At 45.8% G+C, this 17,326-nt stretch overlaps 1 protein-coding gene across 1 annotated transcript in view; it reads left to right on the forward strand.

Moving 5' to 3' along the window:
• The window catches only part of LOC139290325 (neural-cadherin), a 103,540-nt gene that overhangs the window by 54,244 nt on the left and 31,970 nt on the right, over positions 1 to 17,326 (forward strand). Inside the window, exons 8-16 of the mRNA XM_070912066.1 lie at positions 2,335 to 2,507; positions 2,946 to 3,114; positions 3,206 to 3,376; positions 6,955 to 7,127; positions 8,913 to 9,080; positions 15,067 to 15,316; positions 16,550 to 16,677; positions 16,766 to 16,952; positions 17,162 to 17,305. Coding sequence (XP_070768167.1) covers positions 2,335 to 2,507; positions 2,946 to 3,114; positions 3,206 to 3,376; positions 6,955 to 7,127; positions 8,913 to 9,080; positions 15,067 to 15,316; positions 16,550 to 16,677; positions 16,766 to 16,952; positions 17,162 to 17,305 — 1,563 coding nt within the window. The remainder of the gene's footprint in view (positions 1 to 2,334; positions 2,508 to 2,945; positions 3,115 to 3,205; positions 3,377 to 6,954; positions 7,128 to 8,912; positions 9,081 to 15,066; positions 15,317 to 16,549; positions 16,678 to 16,765; positions 16,953 to 17,161; positions 17,306 to 17,326) is intronic.

Consider the following 17,326-nt stretch of genomic DNA (forward strand, 5'->3'; position numbering starts at 1 on the left):
TGAGCGTGAAGTTTGTATTTGTGCTGATCTCTGAGCTCTTTCAATGTTCTTCATGAAAGTATGGAGAAACCTGAAGGGAACGACTGAGGGATGGTTTCACAGGAATCTGAGCAGCAGCTCACTGTGGACGGACGGACGTCACCATCATCGCCTCTAACAAGACCAAAACACATGAATTATTATGCACATGTTGTTTGTTAGGCAGCATAAACACACACACACACACACACACTTACAGCTGCATTCAGATCACTTACACTCACAACACGCAGCACACAAACACACACAGTACAGTGGTTGTTGCTGTGGTAACGAGTATTTGAGGATAAAGCTTGGTAGCTTTAACAAGGCCAGTGAACCCCCTGGAACACACACACACACACACACACACACACACACACACACACACACACACATGTGCATAAATAAAAAGAAAACTAAATACACACATTTATAATCACCACAGCTCACACACACAAACCGTTCACATCTCCTCAGTGTTTCTGGTTGAATCATTTAAACATGGCTGTGTGTGTGTGTGTAGGTGTGTGTGTGTGTGTGTGTGTGTGTGTAGGTGTGTGTACGTGTGTGTGTGTGTAGGTGTGTGTGTCAGAGAGAGACTTATTGAAGATAAACTTCATGTGCAGCGGTGTGATGTGCAGTCATGTTTTGCATGTTTATCTCTGCATGTGTGTGTGTGTGTGTGTGTGTGTGTGTGTGTCTCTAAGCCTCCCTGTCACCTTATCACCCAGCATGCACTGCTCTATTGCTCTGCCACACACACACACACACACACACGTCCATGTACAAACAGATATAAACATGAACATTTGCACATAAATGATATATTAAGTCTCTTTCTCACACACACACAAACACACACACACACACACACACACTCACACACACACACACACACACTCTCACACACGCGCAGCAGATGGCCTTTGGCTTGCTCTGCTGTTCTGCTTTGTCACTTCAAAGCGTTGTGAAGTATTTTCATGTAGATGTGTTCGCTCCCTCCCAGCCTCCGTGTCTCTATTCATGTTGCTACCAAAGCTGCTTATTTGTTTGTTTGTTTGTTTGCTCCGCCGCTCTGTTATGTTAATGTGAAAGTGATTGTTAGCGCAGAAAGATGTGACATTTGTTTTAGGCCGGAGTTGGAATAATGTGGCTGTTTTGCAGGCTGATATTTGCGCCGCTGTGAACATCCGCAGTGTGTTTTATGTCCCAGCACGTTGTTTACTGACGTCACATGTAGAGCCGACACGCGTCGTCAATCAGTCAATCCATGGGAAATTATTTTCATGACTGACTAATTGTTTGAGTACATTTTTAATCAACAATGGCTGGAAAAAGTTCTGGTTCCAGCTCCTCACATATATTTTGACTGTTGGACAAAACCTGACCCTTAACAATAATTCATTTATTGATCTTTTAACCCAGAACAGAAGCGATACTTGAACAGATAAGGAAATCAAACATCGTCTCGTGGATATACAGATTATGTGGGTTGGTCCAAACCCCAAGTTTAGACTTCTGTATGTGTCTATTTTAACTTCATGTGTCCTGGATGGGTTTGATTGCAGTCCCATATAAAAAAAGAACAAACAAACAAAAAGTTTCAATGCAACTAAGAAGCATTAGAGACTAATTGATATCTAATTGCTCAAACCACCTCAGGAGGCGTAACGAAACCGTGATGTTTTTCTAGACAAAGTGGAGTATTGCCGATCCTGATCTGCATGTAGTTAATGGAGACGCAGATGTGTGACTGAGTGTAAATGGAAGTGTGTTGAATCCCATTTGGATTTCATGTTTATGTGAGACACAAGTTTAAAAGGTCAAACTTTAAAAAACACTTTGAATATCCGTCAAAATGTTTATGTCTGATTCAATGTGTCTTTTACGTAAAATAACATCAACATCCAGGTGAGAAAATGGAGCAGAAACATTCTGTAGTTTGTTTTCATGACTTTGAGGGACTCAGCAGCTCTGAGGTGTTTTCTTTCCTGCCTTCTCTTTGTTTTCTATTAGCTGAAACACGAGTTGTCCTGTTTCCTTTAAACTGTGTCCTCTGGCCGCAGCAAACACAACAACTCTTTTGTGCCCGTGAACATTTGTTCTTCTAAAAATATGTTTGTATTTCAGAGAAAATCTGCAGAAAGTAGAAAACATAAACTTTACCAACAACCTGTAGCAGACTTCTGTTGAACCCTGTTGTATTTAGTGGTGTGCTGAACAGCAGAACAAGCAAAGTGAGAGGATTCTAGTGGAGGCACCAAGTCCTTGTCAGATCGTCTAACATGGTCTGAACCCCCCCTGTGTGTGTAGGCATCATCAAGCTGCGGAGGAGCCCGCCCCCCAGGCTCAGGGGACCCCAGTATGTTCTCAACATCACCGCCACGGACGACAACGCGTCCGGTGGACCGTACCCGCTCAGCAGCTCTGCTCAGGTCATCGTGGGAATCAACGACATCAACAACAACAAACCGGTCTTCCAGGAGGTGACTAAAGCTGTCATGTCTGCAACTGGGGGGTCACTTTTTGGGACAGGATGTCTTCTTCTAGTCCAGTTTGGTTCAGCCTGGATCAAAGGACTGATTTATTGTTTCTCTATATATATTTCTATGTAGTCGACCTAGAACAGGGGAACAAATATCATTGGATAATTGGTTGGACAGGATTTCCAATCTGTTGGATAACGGTCCAGTGTCCAGGTGCCACAATCACCTCAGAAACAGAAGAACACAGATATATCTTAAAGTACAAAAAGTACAAGTACTGCATCCATCAAGTGCAACAAGTCAGAGGAAACGTGACAAATTCAGTTCTTCATTTAGGCCAAAAGGCTGAACTGTGTTGAGAGAGTGAAGCCAACGTGCTGCTCTGATGTTCTGATGTTCTGATGTTCCGATGTTCCCATGTTCCGTTTGTGCTCTCAGTGTCAGAACTACAGTCTGAGCGCGGTGGTCCTGGAGAACCAGCCGCCAGGGACGTTTGTCCTGCGCGTCCAGGCGCACGACGCCGACATGGGGGTCAACGGAGAGGTCAAATACGGAATCATGCACAGAGACGGCGTGTCGTCCGGGTTTGACATCGATCCCGACACCGGTAAGATCCGCGGCACTACTCGCTGTCTGCGAGCGCAATAGTCGAAAGTCAAACACTGTTGCCGTGGTAACGTGGTCCCCGCTCTCGTCAGGTGCGATCGCCACGACGGTGAGTTTCGACCGGGAGCGCCAGAGGGAGTTCACGCTGTCCGTGACGGCCACAGATCAGGCCGAGGAGCCGCTGATCGGGATCTGTCAGATCAGCGTCGTCATCGCAGACCAGAACGACAACGACCCCAAGTTTGAAAACAGCCGCTACCAGTGTGAGTACTGCTGAGTACTGCTGAGTACTGCAACCACCAGTGTGAGTACTGCTGAGTACTGCTGAGTACTGCAACCACCAGTGTGAGTACTGCTGAGTACTGCTGAGTACTGCAACCACCAGTGTGAGTACTGCTGAGTACTGCAACCACCAGTGTGAGTACTGCTGAGTACTGCTGAGTACTGCGACCACCAGTGTGAGTTACTGCTGAGTACTGCTGAGTACTGCAACCACCAGTGTGAGTACTGCTGAGTACTGCAACCACCAGTGTGAGTACTGCTGAGTACTGCTGAGTACTGCGACCACCAGTGTGAGTACTGCTGAGTACTGCTGAGTACTGCAACCACCAGTGTGAGTTACTGCTGAGTACTGCTGAGTACTGCTGAGTACTGCAACCACCAGTGTGATTTACTGCTTAGTACTGCTAAGATTACTGCGACTACTCGTGTGAGTGTGTGGTACTGCTAACATTACCTCTACTATCACTTACTTCTGCTGCTATGATTAAAGCTACGGTTACTACGACTACTGCTAGAAATACTGCTTCTATACTACTACCAGCTTGCCAGTTTGAGAAGGGTACTGTGTGTATACTATTACTAAAAGTGATACTATTACTGTTACTGTTACTGTTAGAACTACCACAATGGGTGTCCGTCTAAAGAGGAGAGGCTGCTGCTTGTACCGCTACTGCAAGTGCTACTGTTGGTCCTTGTACTGTTAGTACTGATACAGCTGCTACTGCTACTTCTACTACTACTACTGTTATTGCTACTACAACTGCGAGTTAGAATCACTGCTACTGCTATTAATACTATTAATACTGCCGCTACTATTACTGCTACTGCTACTACTACTACCGTTCATATCATCAGTCGTACTTCTACTGCTATCACTGCTAACAGTACTGCTTCTTCTCTTACTGTTACTGCTAATTCTTCTACTACAACTGTTCCTCCTGCTACGTTTCTCACTGTTGCTTCTGGTGCCACTACTGCTGATGCAGTAGTGCTACTTCTACTGTAGTACTGCGCTTCAGAGCAGTTTTCTGCCTCCGCTGCTCAGCTCGGCTCGTCGTCAGTTAGATTTGTTTCCATGTTGCGTATCTGAAGGTGTGAAACAGGGACGGGGACACAGACACACTCTGGGTTAAAGGTTTCTTTACCTCTGGACTGACGCTAACATCTGTGAGCTCACACGGTACTGTGTGTGTGTGTGTGTGTGTGTGTGTGTGTGTGTGTGTGTGAGTGTTTCAAGGTAAACCAGAGTCTGCAGGAACGAGGTGAAATGTGGAAACCGTCTGTTTGTCATCATCTATCAATCTGCATCCTTGTAATCCTGGAAAGCTCTTAAGATCGGTGAAATATTCCCCGCCAGCTCCCGCGGGTCTGTGTTTGTTTACTATGTGTGCAAATATGTGTTTTGATAAGCGCGGTGTCAGAAGTTCTGCTCGTCAGATTAGGAAACGCACAGAGTGGCTCATTAACTATTTAACAGGCAGATTGAAATGTTTCTGGGACATGCATTCATTTACCACTGGGGTGTGTGTGTGTGTGTGTGTGTGTTCATCTTACCGACAGACGTTAGAATCAATATTTTGGATTTGTTTCTCCACAGAAGAAGCGTTGAGTTGAATCTACGTTTAAAGGATCATTTTGGCGTTAATGTCAGCGTGCAGCAGCAGTCATTGTCGTGAGAGCAGAGAGCAACACTCATGAAGCCTCCTTACACCTGAACGCACCACAGACCGGGTTGTTATTGGTCTTTGCTTCTCATTTTCAAATTGGAAAAAAACAACAAAATCAGTGTCAGGATGAAATTAAAGGAGAGAAATAAAAATGCGTTTTTATTTTTGCCGGTCTCAGTTGATGACGGAGGCGCAGTCGCCGGGAGACGGTGATCTAGTGAGCGAATGTGATCATATTTCTGCTTTTTGGGGGCATCACTGTTTGATTTGTGCGTGGGAATCCAGTACAAAGACAAAAGGAAAGCTGTTTTGACCTGTTCATACAGTGAGTGGTGTCCTTAAGGTGTAAATCACCTAAATAAAAGGTTGTTTTCACCCACAAGATTGTTGTTATTGTGATAAAGTTTGGTGCTTCATCGGCACATTCCCAGCAATCGGATTATATCTGACTTTCCTGAGCTCTCAGCATGTTGCCAGGGTTTACAATTTGTTATTATATATAATTCTAAATAAAAGTCTGCTTCCTGGATTCAGATCACATTTGTTTAAGTGTCATTCTGAGAAGAAGTCAGTCTGTTTAGCTGTCGGCTTCTCTCATCAGTGAGGCTCTATGACAAAAGGCCCCACACTGAAATGAACATGATGAACACTGAAACTGGTTTAATGTTAACTTAACTTTACTTCTGTTGTTTAGCACCGCAAACATTATTATATTTAAATTGTCCGTAGTTGCTTTTTTAATTTATAAGAATTGTCTGAAATTAATTTCTCATGGTTGTTTGGTTAACCAAACCTCATTAGCAAGACAGACAATTAACAAAAGAAATACATATGAATACTTCACATAATTACTGCAACAAAAGAAAGAAAGTACAGCTTTACCCGACTTCCAAACTGTCTTGTGTGTAGACGTACACCGTGGGGGGCAGGCAGGTCCTCTGTTTGCTCTTCTCTGTTGTTGTTTCTCTGTGACACACATTCGACTCAGCAGGATCTGACGTGATCGTTCAGTTGAAATGTATCCCGTGAGACCCACAAATGTCAAAAGGACATTATTATTGACATAATGCTTGAAATGCAGTATTACAGAGGGAAATGTGCGGCCGACCTCCCCTCCGCTCCTTGTTTTTGTTGTCTGATCAGCGCTGACACTCATCACAGTCAGCAGGATTAGAGGTTATATTCATAAATTTAGAAATGCATCTGTTGACTTTGCACAGTGAGACCCAGAAATGACAAAATGAGGTGACACACTGCTGACACGCCACAACGCTGTGTTCCCATTATTATAATATCTGCTTACCATCACAGAACATGAGTTTTCTTTGTGCTCAGTCTCATTTCTTGAAATGCAGAGTGAATGCTTTAGACACAAGCTGCAGTCACAATGTGATTTAGTTCTACATGGTGCATGTGGACACCATGGACATCTGATGGAGACGCGTCATGTGACAGTTTGGCACTACGTTGGTTTAAAGTTCACCATTATAACAAGTCATTTGTAGTCATTTTAAAACTAAACTAGCAAATAACAGTGCTAACAGTAGTAGTGGGAGTGGGGGGGGGGGTTGTACAATTGTACACAGTACCAGTGATACTAGTACCAGTAGAAGAAATAGCCACCTTTCAAGTCGCAGTAACAGCAGTGACATTAGCACAGCACCAGTAGTAGTAGTAACTGTATTTGTAGTAGTAGTAACAGTAGTGGCAGTGTCAGTAGTAGCAGTGCAAGTAGCAGTAGCAGTAGTAGTAGTACCAGTAATGATAGTACCAATACCTGTAGTAACAACCTGTTGCAGAAGTACCAGTAGTGCCTGTAGCAGCAGTACTAGTAGTACTAGTAGTACTGGTAGTATTTCCCCTGCCTGACAGTTCATCTCTCCTCCTCTCAGACTTCCTGCGGGAGGACACTCCGGTAGGAACTAGTTTCCTGCGAGCTGCAGCGCACGATGACGACCAGGGGAGTAACGCGGCCATCACCTACTCCCTGTCCAATCAGAAGCCAGCTTACCTGCACATCAACCCCAGCACTGGGTGGATTTACGTCAACCACCCCATCTCACAGGTACACCCAACATTAAATCCTATACTCGTGAGGACCCCGGTTGACATGATAACCCCTAAACTTAACCTCAACTTTAATGTCTGACAGTCTTAACGCCTCAAACAGAACTTTAAAGAAGTTTTTTCCATTCTTAAACTCAAATGTGGTCCTCACAAAGATAGAAGTACGCGCAAACACACAATCACAAATGTAATATATTCATGCCTGTATCAGTTCCTCTGCTGTTCCCCTGATAAAAGTCTCTGTATATAAATATACATGGAGGCAGAGAGCTGTGCTGTTTAATCACAGCTAGCATGTTTGGTATGCGTCCACCGAGGGAACATGCCAGTGTGTGTGTGTGTGTGTGTGTGTGTCTGTAGGTTGTTTGTACGCTTGCAGCTGTCTGTGTGTTTAAGTAGTAATCAAAACTGAGAGACGGAACGACGGAGGAGAGGAGACGGATCTGCAGGTCTCAGGACGGGAAGACAAATTCAGATATAACATCCACTCTTCTGTTACTGTTTGAAAGAGCGGAGGCTTTCCTCTGGAGCGGCCATGTCACAGCGTACCTGTATAGACACCTGTACAATATACACACAGGGAGGATTCATTTCAACAAGTGGATGGAGACGTCGGTTGTGGCTCTTCAGGTGTCCATGAAACATTAATGTGGAGCTCCTCCCAGCTGAAGCGTCGATGAAGCTGAAGATGGACTGAAGAACGCGCTGTATGTGCTGCTTTACATTTAGTTCATCGTGTCAAAGACATCATTTGTAATGCAAAGCAACATATTTAATGAACAGCTGAGTTCCGGCTGTGCCTTCACTACTGTTCATTCACTTCCACATCATCCTCTCTACGTCTTTGTTACCATCCAGTCTGCGCCTGATTCAGCTGACTCAGGTTTAGAAACATAGAAATAGTTAACAAAATCTGAACTAAGTTGCTTTGTTAATTAATTTATTTGTTTTACTGGGATTACATGGGTGGTGTAAAAACATAAAAACACCTTCTCCACACATACAATAAGTTGGATCATGTGTACTGAACTAGTACATGCGTTTGCAGTAGAGCACGGTACTGCAGGAGCACAACATGATGTTAAATGTGAAGTCATTGTTCATATGTAAGATGCAGATGCATGCACAGATGACGACAGTCGGGGTCGCAGGGTCGCAGGGTGGAGGCTGCGTTTCCAGCTGCAGCAGCTGTTCTGATAAGTTGCTTCAAACAGACTTTTATCTTAAATGTTTAATGGTTGTCATGATTGTGTGTGTGTGTGTCTCCTTCTTTGTACAATCCACAGTGGAGTGAATCTGACTTGAAGTCAGCTGTTAAACAAACGTCTCTTATGAATGATGCCGACTGTTCTTCTTCTTCTTATTTGACTGTCATCTCCTCTCTGTTCTTCTTCTCTGCCTCTCACTGATCTTTTAAACGACACTTCAGTCAATAATTTAGCAAAGGCAGATTTACCCCCTCCCTCTTTTTTATTCCCTTTTTATGAACAAACCAAAAGATCAACAGAGTAACATTTTCTTTTTCTCTGCTTTGCTATTTATTTATTTATTTTACAAGTGTTAAGTGGCCTTTCACAGCTGTCAGACAACTGCAGGATCATTAAAATCTGATTTTGATCGCAAACTTTAAGAATTTAATTTGTTCCTGCAGTTTTATAAACGTCATGAAAGGTGGCAGAACAAATATTCTCTCCTGAATCACAAGTCGTGGCCTTTAAACCTGAACCAGGACCTGAACTAATGAAAGAAGCAGCTAAGATCTGACGTTTGTGGTTCCCCGCAGACGTCCAGGATCAACCAGCAGATCGTGGCGTCAGACGGAGGGAAGCGCAGCAGCTCTGTGGAGCTGACCGTCATCATTACCAACGTCCACAACCAGCCGCCGCACTGGGAGCAGTCCGAGTACTGGGTCACCGTGCCGGAAAACACCGCACGAGACGCCAAGATAGTGGTGAGTGTTATGCGGTGGGTGCCCCGCCCCGGCGGTGACACGCTTTGTTTACAGTAAAGCTGTGACCTCCTCGCGCACTGCAGGTCTGAGACGCTGTGGGGGGGCCTCCCATGAAGCCGGAGCTCGTGCTGCTCCTCTGATCCTCGTAAACCAGCTCTCAGATCTGGACGAGAGGGGAAGAAGACGCAAAGAAAAAGAGAGGAATATTAAAACCCCGTCGTCCTCCTGCAGGAGTGAAAGAGTTGTGTTTGGTTTACATCCTCCTCCGTGTGCACCCCCCCGAGGAGGCTCTTTATTCTCCCTCATCCCTCTCTCCTCCCTCCATCCATCCTTTCCTCCATCTCTCTGTGTCAGCACGTTTAGCCGAGCGCTTCCAAACATTTTCTGCCGAGCAAACAACAAACCCGCCCCGAGTCTGTCTCACCTGACTCACAGCAACAACACACACACACACACACACACACACACACACACACACACACACACACACGCCTGTATACCTCCGGTGATTTTTTCCTCTTTTGATCCCTCCATCCTAATTTGCTCTCTTTTCCTAAGCCGCTGGTTTAGAAGGTGGAGGAGTTTTTACCCTCCAGCTGCTCGATTTCATGGAGGTTAGTCAGTTTTCAAACAGTTGTAGGGCGCGTGTGTGTGTGTGTGTGTGTGTGTGTGTGTGTGTGTGTGTGTGTAATCCTGTGTAAGCCTGTGTGTGTTTCAGTGTGTACCTGTGCTGTATTTAATCTTTCCTCCTCCTCCTTTTCGACCGCACGTCATCACTGAAAAGACTGATGGTGATGATGAGGATGATGATGGTGGTGGTGATGATGATTGGAGGTTGTCCCACCCACAGCCTCATCTGTCGGAGATGATTGACAGGTGTGGGAGATAATTACACCTGTTGTCGGAGCGTCACAATGGACTCTCATCACCTCTGAAAAACAGACGCTGGATTATTGTGTTTAACCAGACAGAGAATGTATGATGGTGGACGGCGGGGGTGGGAGGTGGGGGGGGGGGGCAGGGGGAGAAGGGAGAGGGGGGGGTCAATTGTAGGCGAAGAAGGAATAGAAGACGGATAGAGAGAGAGAGAGAGTGGTGAAGACAAGAGAAGAGACAGAGAGATGTTGTCTTTGAGTCATCGTGAACAGATTCAGATGGACAGAACACACACACTGTACATTTATTTGTGGATTAATCCGCCGCTGAAAATAGTCCCCAAAAAATGCACCATTTCCACCTGTTTGAGTATATTCGTGAAGTGTTTTTACGTCTTCAGTAGGAACCAATGGGCTTGGAGCTGAGAGCCACAGACAGGAACACCTTGTGGATTCGATGGCAGTAAGAAAAACATCAAATAACGCCAGCATTACCCCTCAATCACAGCACACAGCTGTCTTCTGAAGGCACGTTAACTCTGCTCGAACTGTTTTACGTATCAGACGTTGTTGAGGTTTCATTTTTTTTCTTTCCAAATCTTCGTTTGAAAGTTAGTTTTGTGCATGTTTCCGTTTCGCTCCCTCCATCTGTCCATCTTTCTTTATGTCATCTCTTCAATTTAATAGCGATTTAGTAAGAAGTAGTAATCCTCGTGACAAGTAAAGTGACTTTGACAAATAAAAAAAATAGTGTTAGCATGTAACACTTCCCAAAACTGACAGCACATACAAATCAATCAAAAGGCTGCTATTTCTCCTCTTCCTCCCCCTCCTCCCCCCTCCTCCCTCCTCCTCCCTCCTTCCTCTCCTCCGCTGTGTTAATTGCACTGAGGAGGAACTGTTGTTTTAAATTTAGCCGTGTTAATAAGGTTTGTTAATTACACTGTTAATGAGGCGGAGGGAGGGAGGGAGGCACTGCAGAGGTGGGAGCTGCATGTGTTTCATGTTATTATAGTCTCGTCATCAGCTGACTTCCTCCTGTTTGCTTCCTCTTCCTGTCGGTGTCTCTGATTGTTTGGTGAGACAGAAAGTTTAACCCCTTTGGCTTTTAGTCCTAAAATGTTTGCAATTCATTTTTTCAAATATAAAAATAAGTAGATCTTACGACAGTGAGTTGCATCATCCACCTGGAACCAGCTTCGTTAGCAGTATTTTGTTTTGCTTCCTGCTCAGTGACACTTTGACTTTGTCACCAGCACAACACCCCCCATGTTGTTGTATCACGCTGTAACTAGTGCCCACAGTAACCAAGAAGAAAACATTAGACTCAAAGCAGGGTGTTACCAGTGAAATCCTAAAAATATTACAGTATATTAAAAATAACATCAAATATTCAAAGCAGTCCAACAATGTCATGAAACATGAAAACTTAATGCCCAAATTCATTATAAAGGCCTCACAAGGAAAAACAGTATTTGTTTTATTATTTAGGAGTGAGGGCTTTTTTCTACTGTGTGACAAAACTTTTTAGTTTAGTCAGTTTGGTAAGAGTGAGCGAGTGCCACGTTCTTACTCACCCGAAAGAACCATTTCCAATTTAACACCTAAACCAACTGAAGACTTACTTATAAATGCTCACGCGGTCCTAAATCCAAACCCAGGTCGGTTGCAGCGCCGTGAAAGTGCACTAATCAGATGTGTTGACGTCGGATAAGTTGAAAATAGTCAGATTTAAAGAAGCCGGGTACCACAATCATCAGTTTTAATTACAAACCCTCCTGTTTGTGACCTTAATGGACCCCCCCCCCCTCAACTGACTGCTAACTGTTAGAATCTGAAGCTGACAGGATGATCTGTATTCCAGCTGCTGAATCACAGAACCAGCCGCACCAGCTGAGAGCGATCTGCTGCGATATCTCCACAGGCGTTAATCTGTGTGGGAGAAGATGGCAGACACTGATCAGCTTAGCTTCAGCACGCTGCACTGATGTCTAATGAGATGATTTCTCATTAGTGCTGATTCCATACGCTCCGCTGCCTCAGCCTGCTGTGAGGCAGATCCACGCTCCGCTTCCTGAAGAGGACCAACGTGTCCTGACACGACTCCTCACCTGAATCTGGATCTGGACGGCTACTTCTGAGGCTGTTTTTAGATATTCAAAATAAACATTACTCTTAGAATGTTAACGAATTACACATCAACATATATCGATTACACATTTTAGAACCAATAAATGTCATATCTGAAACGGTTGTAATAATTCAGGTCACAGAAGCACATTCCTTAAAAATATTTTGTCATTTTATTTAAACTTTGGCTGAGTTGCCCATGTTCAAATCCTTGTGGAGACGGAGTTGTGGTCAGAAGGTCGTCAGTGCCTGTCGTGGTGGCAACCTGAGAGCCCGCTGGTGGACGTCAGTGGTGAAGGAGGCCGTCAAGATGAAGAAGGGGGCCTTTCGGACTTGGTTGGCCCAAGGGTCTCCTGAAGCAGCAGACAGGTACCGGGAGGCCAGAAAGGCTGGGGCTCCATGGTCACTGACTCAAAAATTCAGGTGTTGGGGAAGTTCGGAGTGTTATAAAGAAGGAGTTTTAATTCACCTCGAACCATCAGGGAGGAGAACTGCTGATCCCGGCTGGGTGATATTGTTGAGCGGTGAAAAACACTACTTTGAGGAACTCCTGAACCCAATCAACAGGTCCTCTGTGGAGGAGGCAAAGTTTGAAGACCCGGGGGAAGCCTCATCCTTATCCCAGAGGTCTCTGAGGTAGTTAAGAAGCTCCTCAGCAGCAAGGCACCAGGTGTGGAGGAGATTTGTCCTGAGATGCTGAAGGTTCTGGACACTGTTGGGCTGTTCGGTGTCACGTGGAGGTCTAGGACAGACCAGAGTGGTGGTTCCCATTTCTAAAAAGGGGGACCAGGGTGCTGGAGGCTCCAAGGAGGCTCCAAACAATTGCTGAACCTCAGATCCAGGAGGAACAATGGTCCTCCAGTCTTCATGTGTTTTGTGGACTTGGAGAAGGCTTATGACCGGGAGTCTTGCAGGTGTATTGCGGGAGTATAGGGTACCAGGGACGTTGACAAGCGGCAGAAAGTGGATGGATGTATTTTGGACTTTGATGCTGGTGTGTCTTTGTGTTCCTCTGTGTTTGTGTGTGTTTACATGAGTGTGTGTCGTCTTCCTAACATGCTCAGTGGCTAGTGAAGACATGAGAACGAGGGGCGTTCGAGCTGCTCTGGTCACTAAGAGAGAGAGAGCGCTGAGAGGGTTTTAGTGTTTGAAGTGGCAGACAGCGTTTCTCACTCAGCGTTTCTCCGTGTTGCTGTGAAGAAACATGTTACCTCGGGTGGAAACGACGGCGACGGTTGGAGTTGTTGGAAGGTTTCTCTTTTAATTGCCTCCAGTCTTTGTCCATGTCCTGGACCGATCTTTGTACTGGACGCACACAGATCTGTGTGATATAGAATGAGGTGCAATCATTGGAAGGTTGTTCTGGTCAAATGGTCAAATGATTTAGCACTTCCTGTACTTTTAGTGGCCATTTTCTGTTTAGATTTGGAGGCCAGGCTGACGCTGAATTAAGGTGACCCACTTTCATTTGTAAAGTCTTGACCTTTTCCCACCCACTGATCTGCCTGCAGGACATGTCAGTCATGTACGGCTGGTGTAACCGGTGGGCGTCTGAGTGGTGTTGGCTCGCGATGAAGTGACTGCGTGCTTGTTCAGAGGCTGCAGTCACATTAATGTAAAGGTGTGTGTCTGAAAGTGTGTGTGTGTGTGTGTGTGTGTGTGTCTAACAGTACAGGTCATAGCCTCTCTCTGCAGTAAAGTGAGGTGGCATCACTCAGCCGTAGAAAACACAATCCTTCCCTGGTGAGGTTGGGAGTGTGTGGTCAGGAAGGACAAGAGCTTGAAAAGCTCACACTCACACACACACACACACACACACACACACACACACTCTAAGGTCAGCTTAAACTGCAGCCCAGAGAATAACACGAGTCTTAAAAGCTCTGCTGCTGGTGGATGCTCAGGTCAGGACAACACACACACACACACACACACATATTTTCTAGCAGATTCACACAGAGAACAACATCAACAAATTAGAAGCTGAAACCTTTTTAGGTAGAAAGTCCTGGAGTGTTCTGCTTCCTCTCCATAGAAGGACTGGAGCGTTGTGTATCTTATCCTGTCATTTCTTTGGTGAGTGTTACGGTTTATGGATCTGGGAGACGTGGAAGCCGTCGGAGCCGTTACGATGATGAACGAGCGAACAGCCGTGAGCTAGCATGATGTCATCGCGAACCAGGACGGGGTCTTCTTCTGGGGGAGTAACTGTTTCAGACAGGAACCTGAATCTGGTTTGTAGAATGAAAGATGTGAACTTGACGGAGGTTTGAGGAGTTGAGTCGTTCACTGGCTGCAGTTACTGGATATGTTATCAATCTGAGAGATGGAAATCCAGAATCCACCGACTCGTAGTAAGCACTCCTACTGCTTTGCTGAGTTTTTAGTTTTGAGACTCGGCCTCGCCTCGGCCGGATTCACACACTGTTTGGCCCTGAAGTAAAAAAAAATGAATGAATGAATCCTGTCACCTCCATTATGTGCAAATATCAGATTACACACCTACAGACCAGCTAATACAAGACGTTACTGCCTACCTGATTTTTGTTTTTCACAAGTTGAGTAAAATCACATTTATGTAAGAAAAGGCACCATCATCTGCAAAGAGTTAGATTAAGACCCGGGCCCTCAGTATTTCAGTGGGAATCGTGCTCTATATTACTTGAGAATTCATGATTTTTGTGTTGTTTTATTTTGTAAGAAACCTGACTGTTTCATATTCAGAGAGTTCAAATGAAGTCCAACTGGCCTCGACCACACAGGCAGCGCGAGGTGTGTCGTTATAAGTGTCTTTGTCTGTGAATTCTCATTGGCCGGCCCGCTCTGCCGTCCCCAGGTGTGCGTGACATCAGTACTTCTCCCGTGTCATTTCCTGTCGGTTTGCTTTCACTCGACCTTCTTCCCGGTGGCGAAGAGACGTGAAGCTTCGGATCAGGAGCTTCAGACTTCATGTTCACCTGACCTCTACTCTCTCCCCTCAGACCATCAAGGCCACGTCTCCTCTCGGTGACCCCCGGGTGACCTACAACCTGGAGGAGGGTCAGGTGCCGGAGACCAACATGCCGGTGCGGTTCTACGTCAAGCCGAACCGGGCGGACAGCTCGGCGTCCATCCTGGTGGCCGAGAACCTCGACTACGAGACGACGCGCTTCTTCACGCTCAGAGTTCGAGTCCAGAACGTCGCCGCCGTGCCGCTCGCATCGTTCACCACCGTCTACGTCAACGTGACAGGTGAGGCGGGAGCGTGTGTGTTTGTATGTGCTCTTCTACTCCTATCTTTGTGAGGACCGAGAGTGAGGACAGTTACTTCAAAGGTTCGTAGGAAACACTGGACGCACCAATCCAGCATATAAATACAGAGTTGATTGTATTTGTGTTGTTGCTGGATGTCATTTAGATGTAACAGCCATCTTGAACGTTGACTCTTCTGAAACAACAGCTTGTAGTTCAACTACATGAAAGCTCTGTGCAGATTATAAATTAAATTTTAGATTAAAAACTGAGACCTAAAGTCGCACCAAAGACGGCTCTGGGATCATTCGGCAGCTGGTGTTTGTGGCCCTTTATTGTCAACGGATGGAGGTTTTGTTCTTGGCTATCCCAAACTAATAGAAGTGACTCTTTCAATCTGCTTTTCCTCTTCATATTGTCAGAAGTTGTTCATATTTTAATAGCTCCTCTAATTTGAAACCAGACCCGTAGACTTCTTCACGGTTCAGCGGAACGACTGAAACTCTGTAACGAGCGACGCTGCTGCAGAATGACAAAGAGAATGACGGGAAGGAATAATGAAGTGTGCGTCGTGTCCCTGGTCGTCTCCGGCAGCGAGAGAGACAGAAAAGACAGAAAGAAAACAGCAGCGACTGGTGGCGTGGAGCTCCACGCCGCCTCATTTTAACAGTGACTCATTTCCCAATCAGCGTCTGTAGGCGGGCGGAGAGACGGAGAGGGGAGAAAACACTCGCTGACTTTGATTGGCTTTGAACAAACCCACATCGGACGCTGTAATTGGCTTAGCGGAGCTTGAAAGTGAGCTGACAAGCTGCTTTGTGGACTCTTCACGGTGTTTGGAGGATAATTCCTCACTAATAACTCAGTTTTCATTAACGAGGGGAGACGCAGTCCAACTCCACTTTGTGACGGACGTCTGCTGTGAGAGCCTGTCTCTCTCCGTCTGTCTGCTCTTTATTTCACTGCAGCTGATCTTTACTTTTTAATCCTCTTTACCGTGTAAATGTTGCAAAAACCACAAACTTTCTTCCGTCTTCTATCTGCCTCCTGTCTTTCTGTTCGTCCTGCTTTTCTCTTCTTCTCCGTCTTTCTCTCTCCGTCACTTTTTAATCCAGTTTAATCAGCTTTCATGGACTTGACAGACTGGATGTGTCCTGCTGCCAGATCCTGCAACAACAAAACATTTTGTGTTTTCACGGCTGCGCCTCCTTTTCTCTCTTTCCTTTTCACCAGACGTGAACGACAATGTTCCTTTCTTCCTGTCGTCCACCTACGAGGCCACGGTCCCCGAAGGAGCTGAGATCGGCACGTCGGTGGCTCAGGTGTCGGCCACAGATACTCGCTATCATAGGCACGGGATGGTGAGGAGCGCCTACACGTGATTACTCCCCCTTCCTCCTCCTCCTCTTCTTCTTCTTCTGCTTTAGCTTCTTTCTCCTTCTGCTTCAGATCCACTATGTGATCCTGAAGGATGAGAGCGGGGACTCTCAGTTCTTCAGCATCGACTCACGCAGCGGAGTCATCGTCACTCGAGCCTCCTTCGACCGCGAGCAGAAAGCCTCCTACCTGATCGAGGTCCAGTCGCAGGACGGCTCCGAGTCGTCCAGACCAGGCCAGCAGGGACAACCCAACACAGGTAACACACACACACACACACACACCTCACGAGTCCACGCAGTCAAAGTAAATGATAAATATGATCCTTCATGTTTGTTTCAGTCCATCTGACGGCTAAACGATCATATTTGGAATCAGAGGAAACAAAAGAAACAAAAGATAAAAACATTTTGTATTGGAAAGTGTAAGATTCTGCAGATTCTTCACGAGCGTCCGTCCTCCACTCAGACACGGCCTACGTCAGGATCTTCATCACCGACGTCAACGACAACGCGCCGGCGTTCGCCCGGCCGGTGTACGAGGTGAGCGTGGAGGAGGACAAGGAGGTCGGCTTCGTCCTCATCACCGTCACCGCCAACGACGAGGACGAAGGTGAGTCAATTCATTTTCAGG

Source organism: Enoplosus armatus, chromosome 9, assembly GCF_043641665.1.
Source record: "Enoplosus armatus isolate fEnoArm2 chromosome 9, fEnoArm2.hap1, whole genome shotgun sequence".
Classification (NCBI taxonomy): domain Eukaryota; kingdom Metazoa; phylum Chordata; class Actinopteri; order Centrarchiformes; family Enoplosidae; genus Enoplosus; species Enoplosus armatus.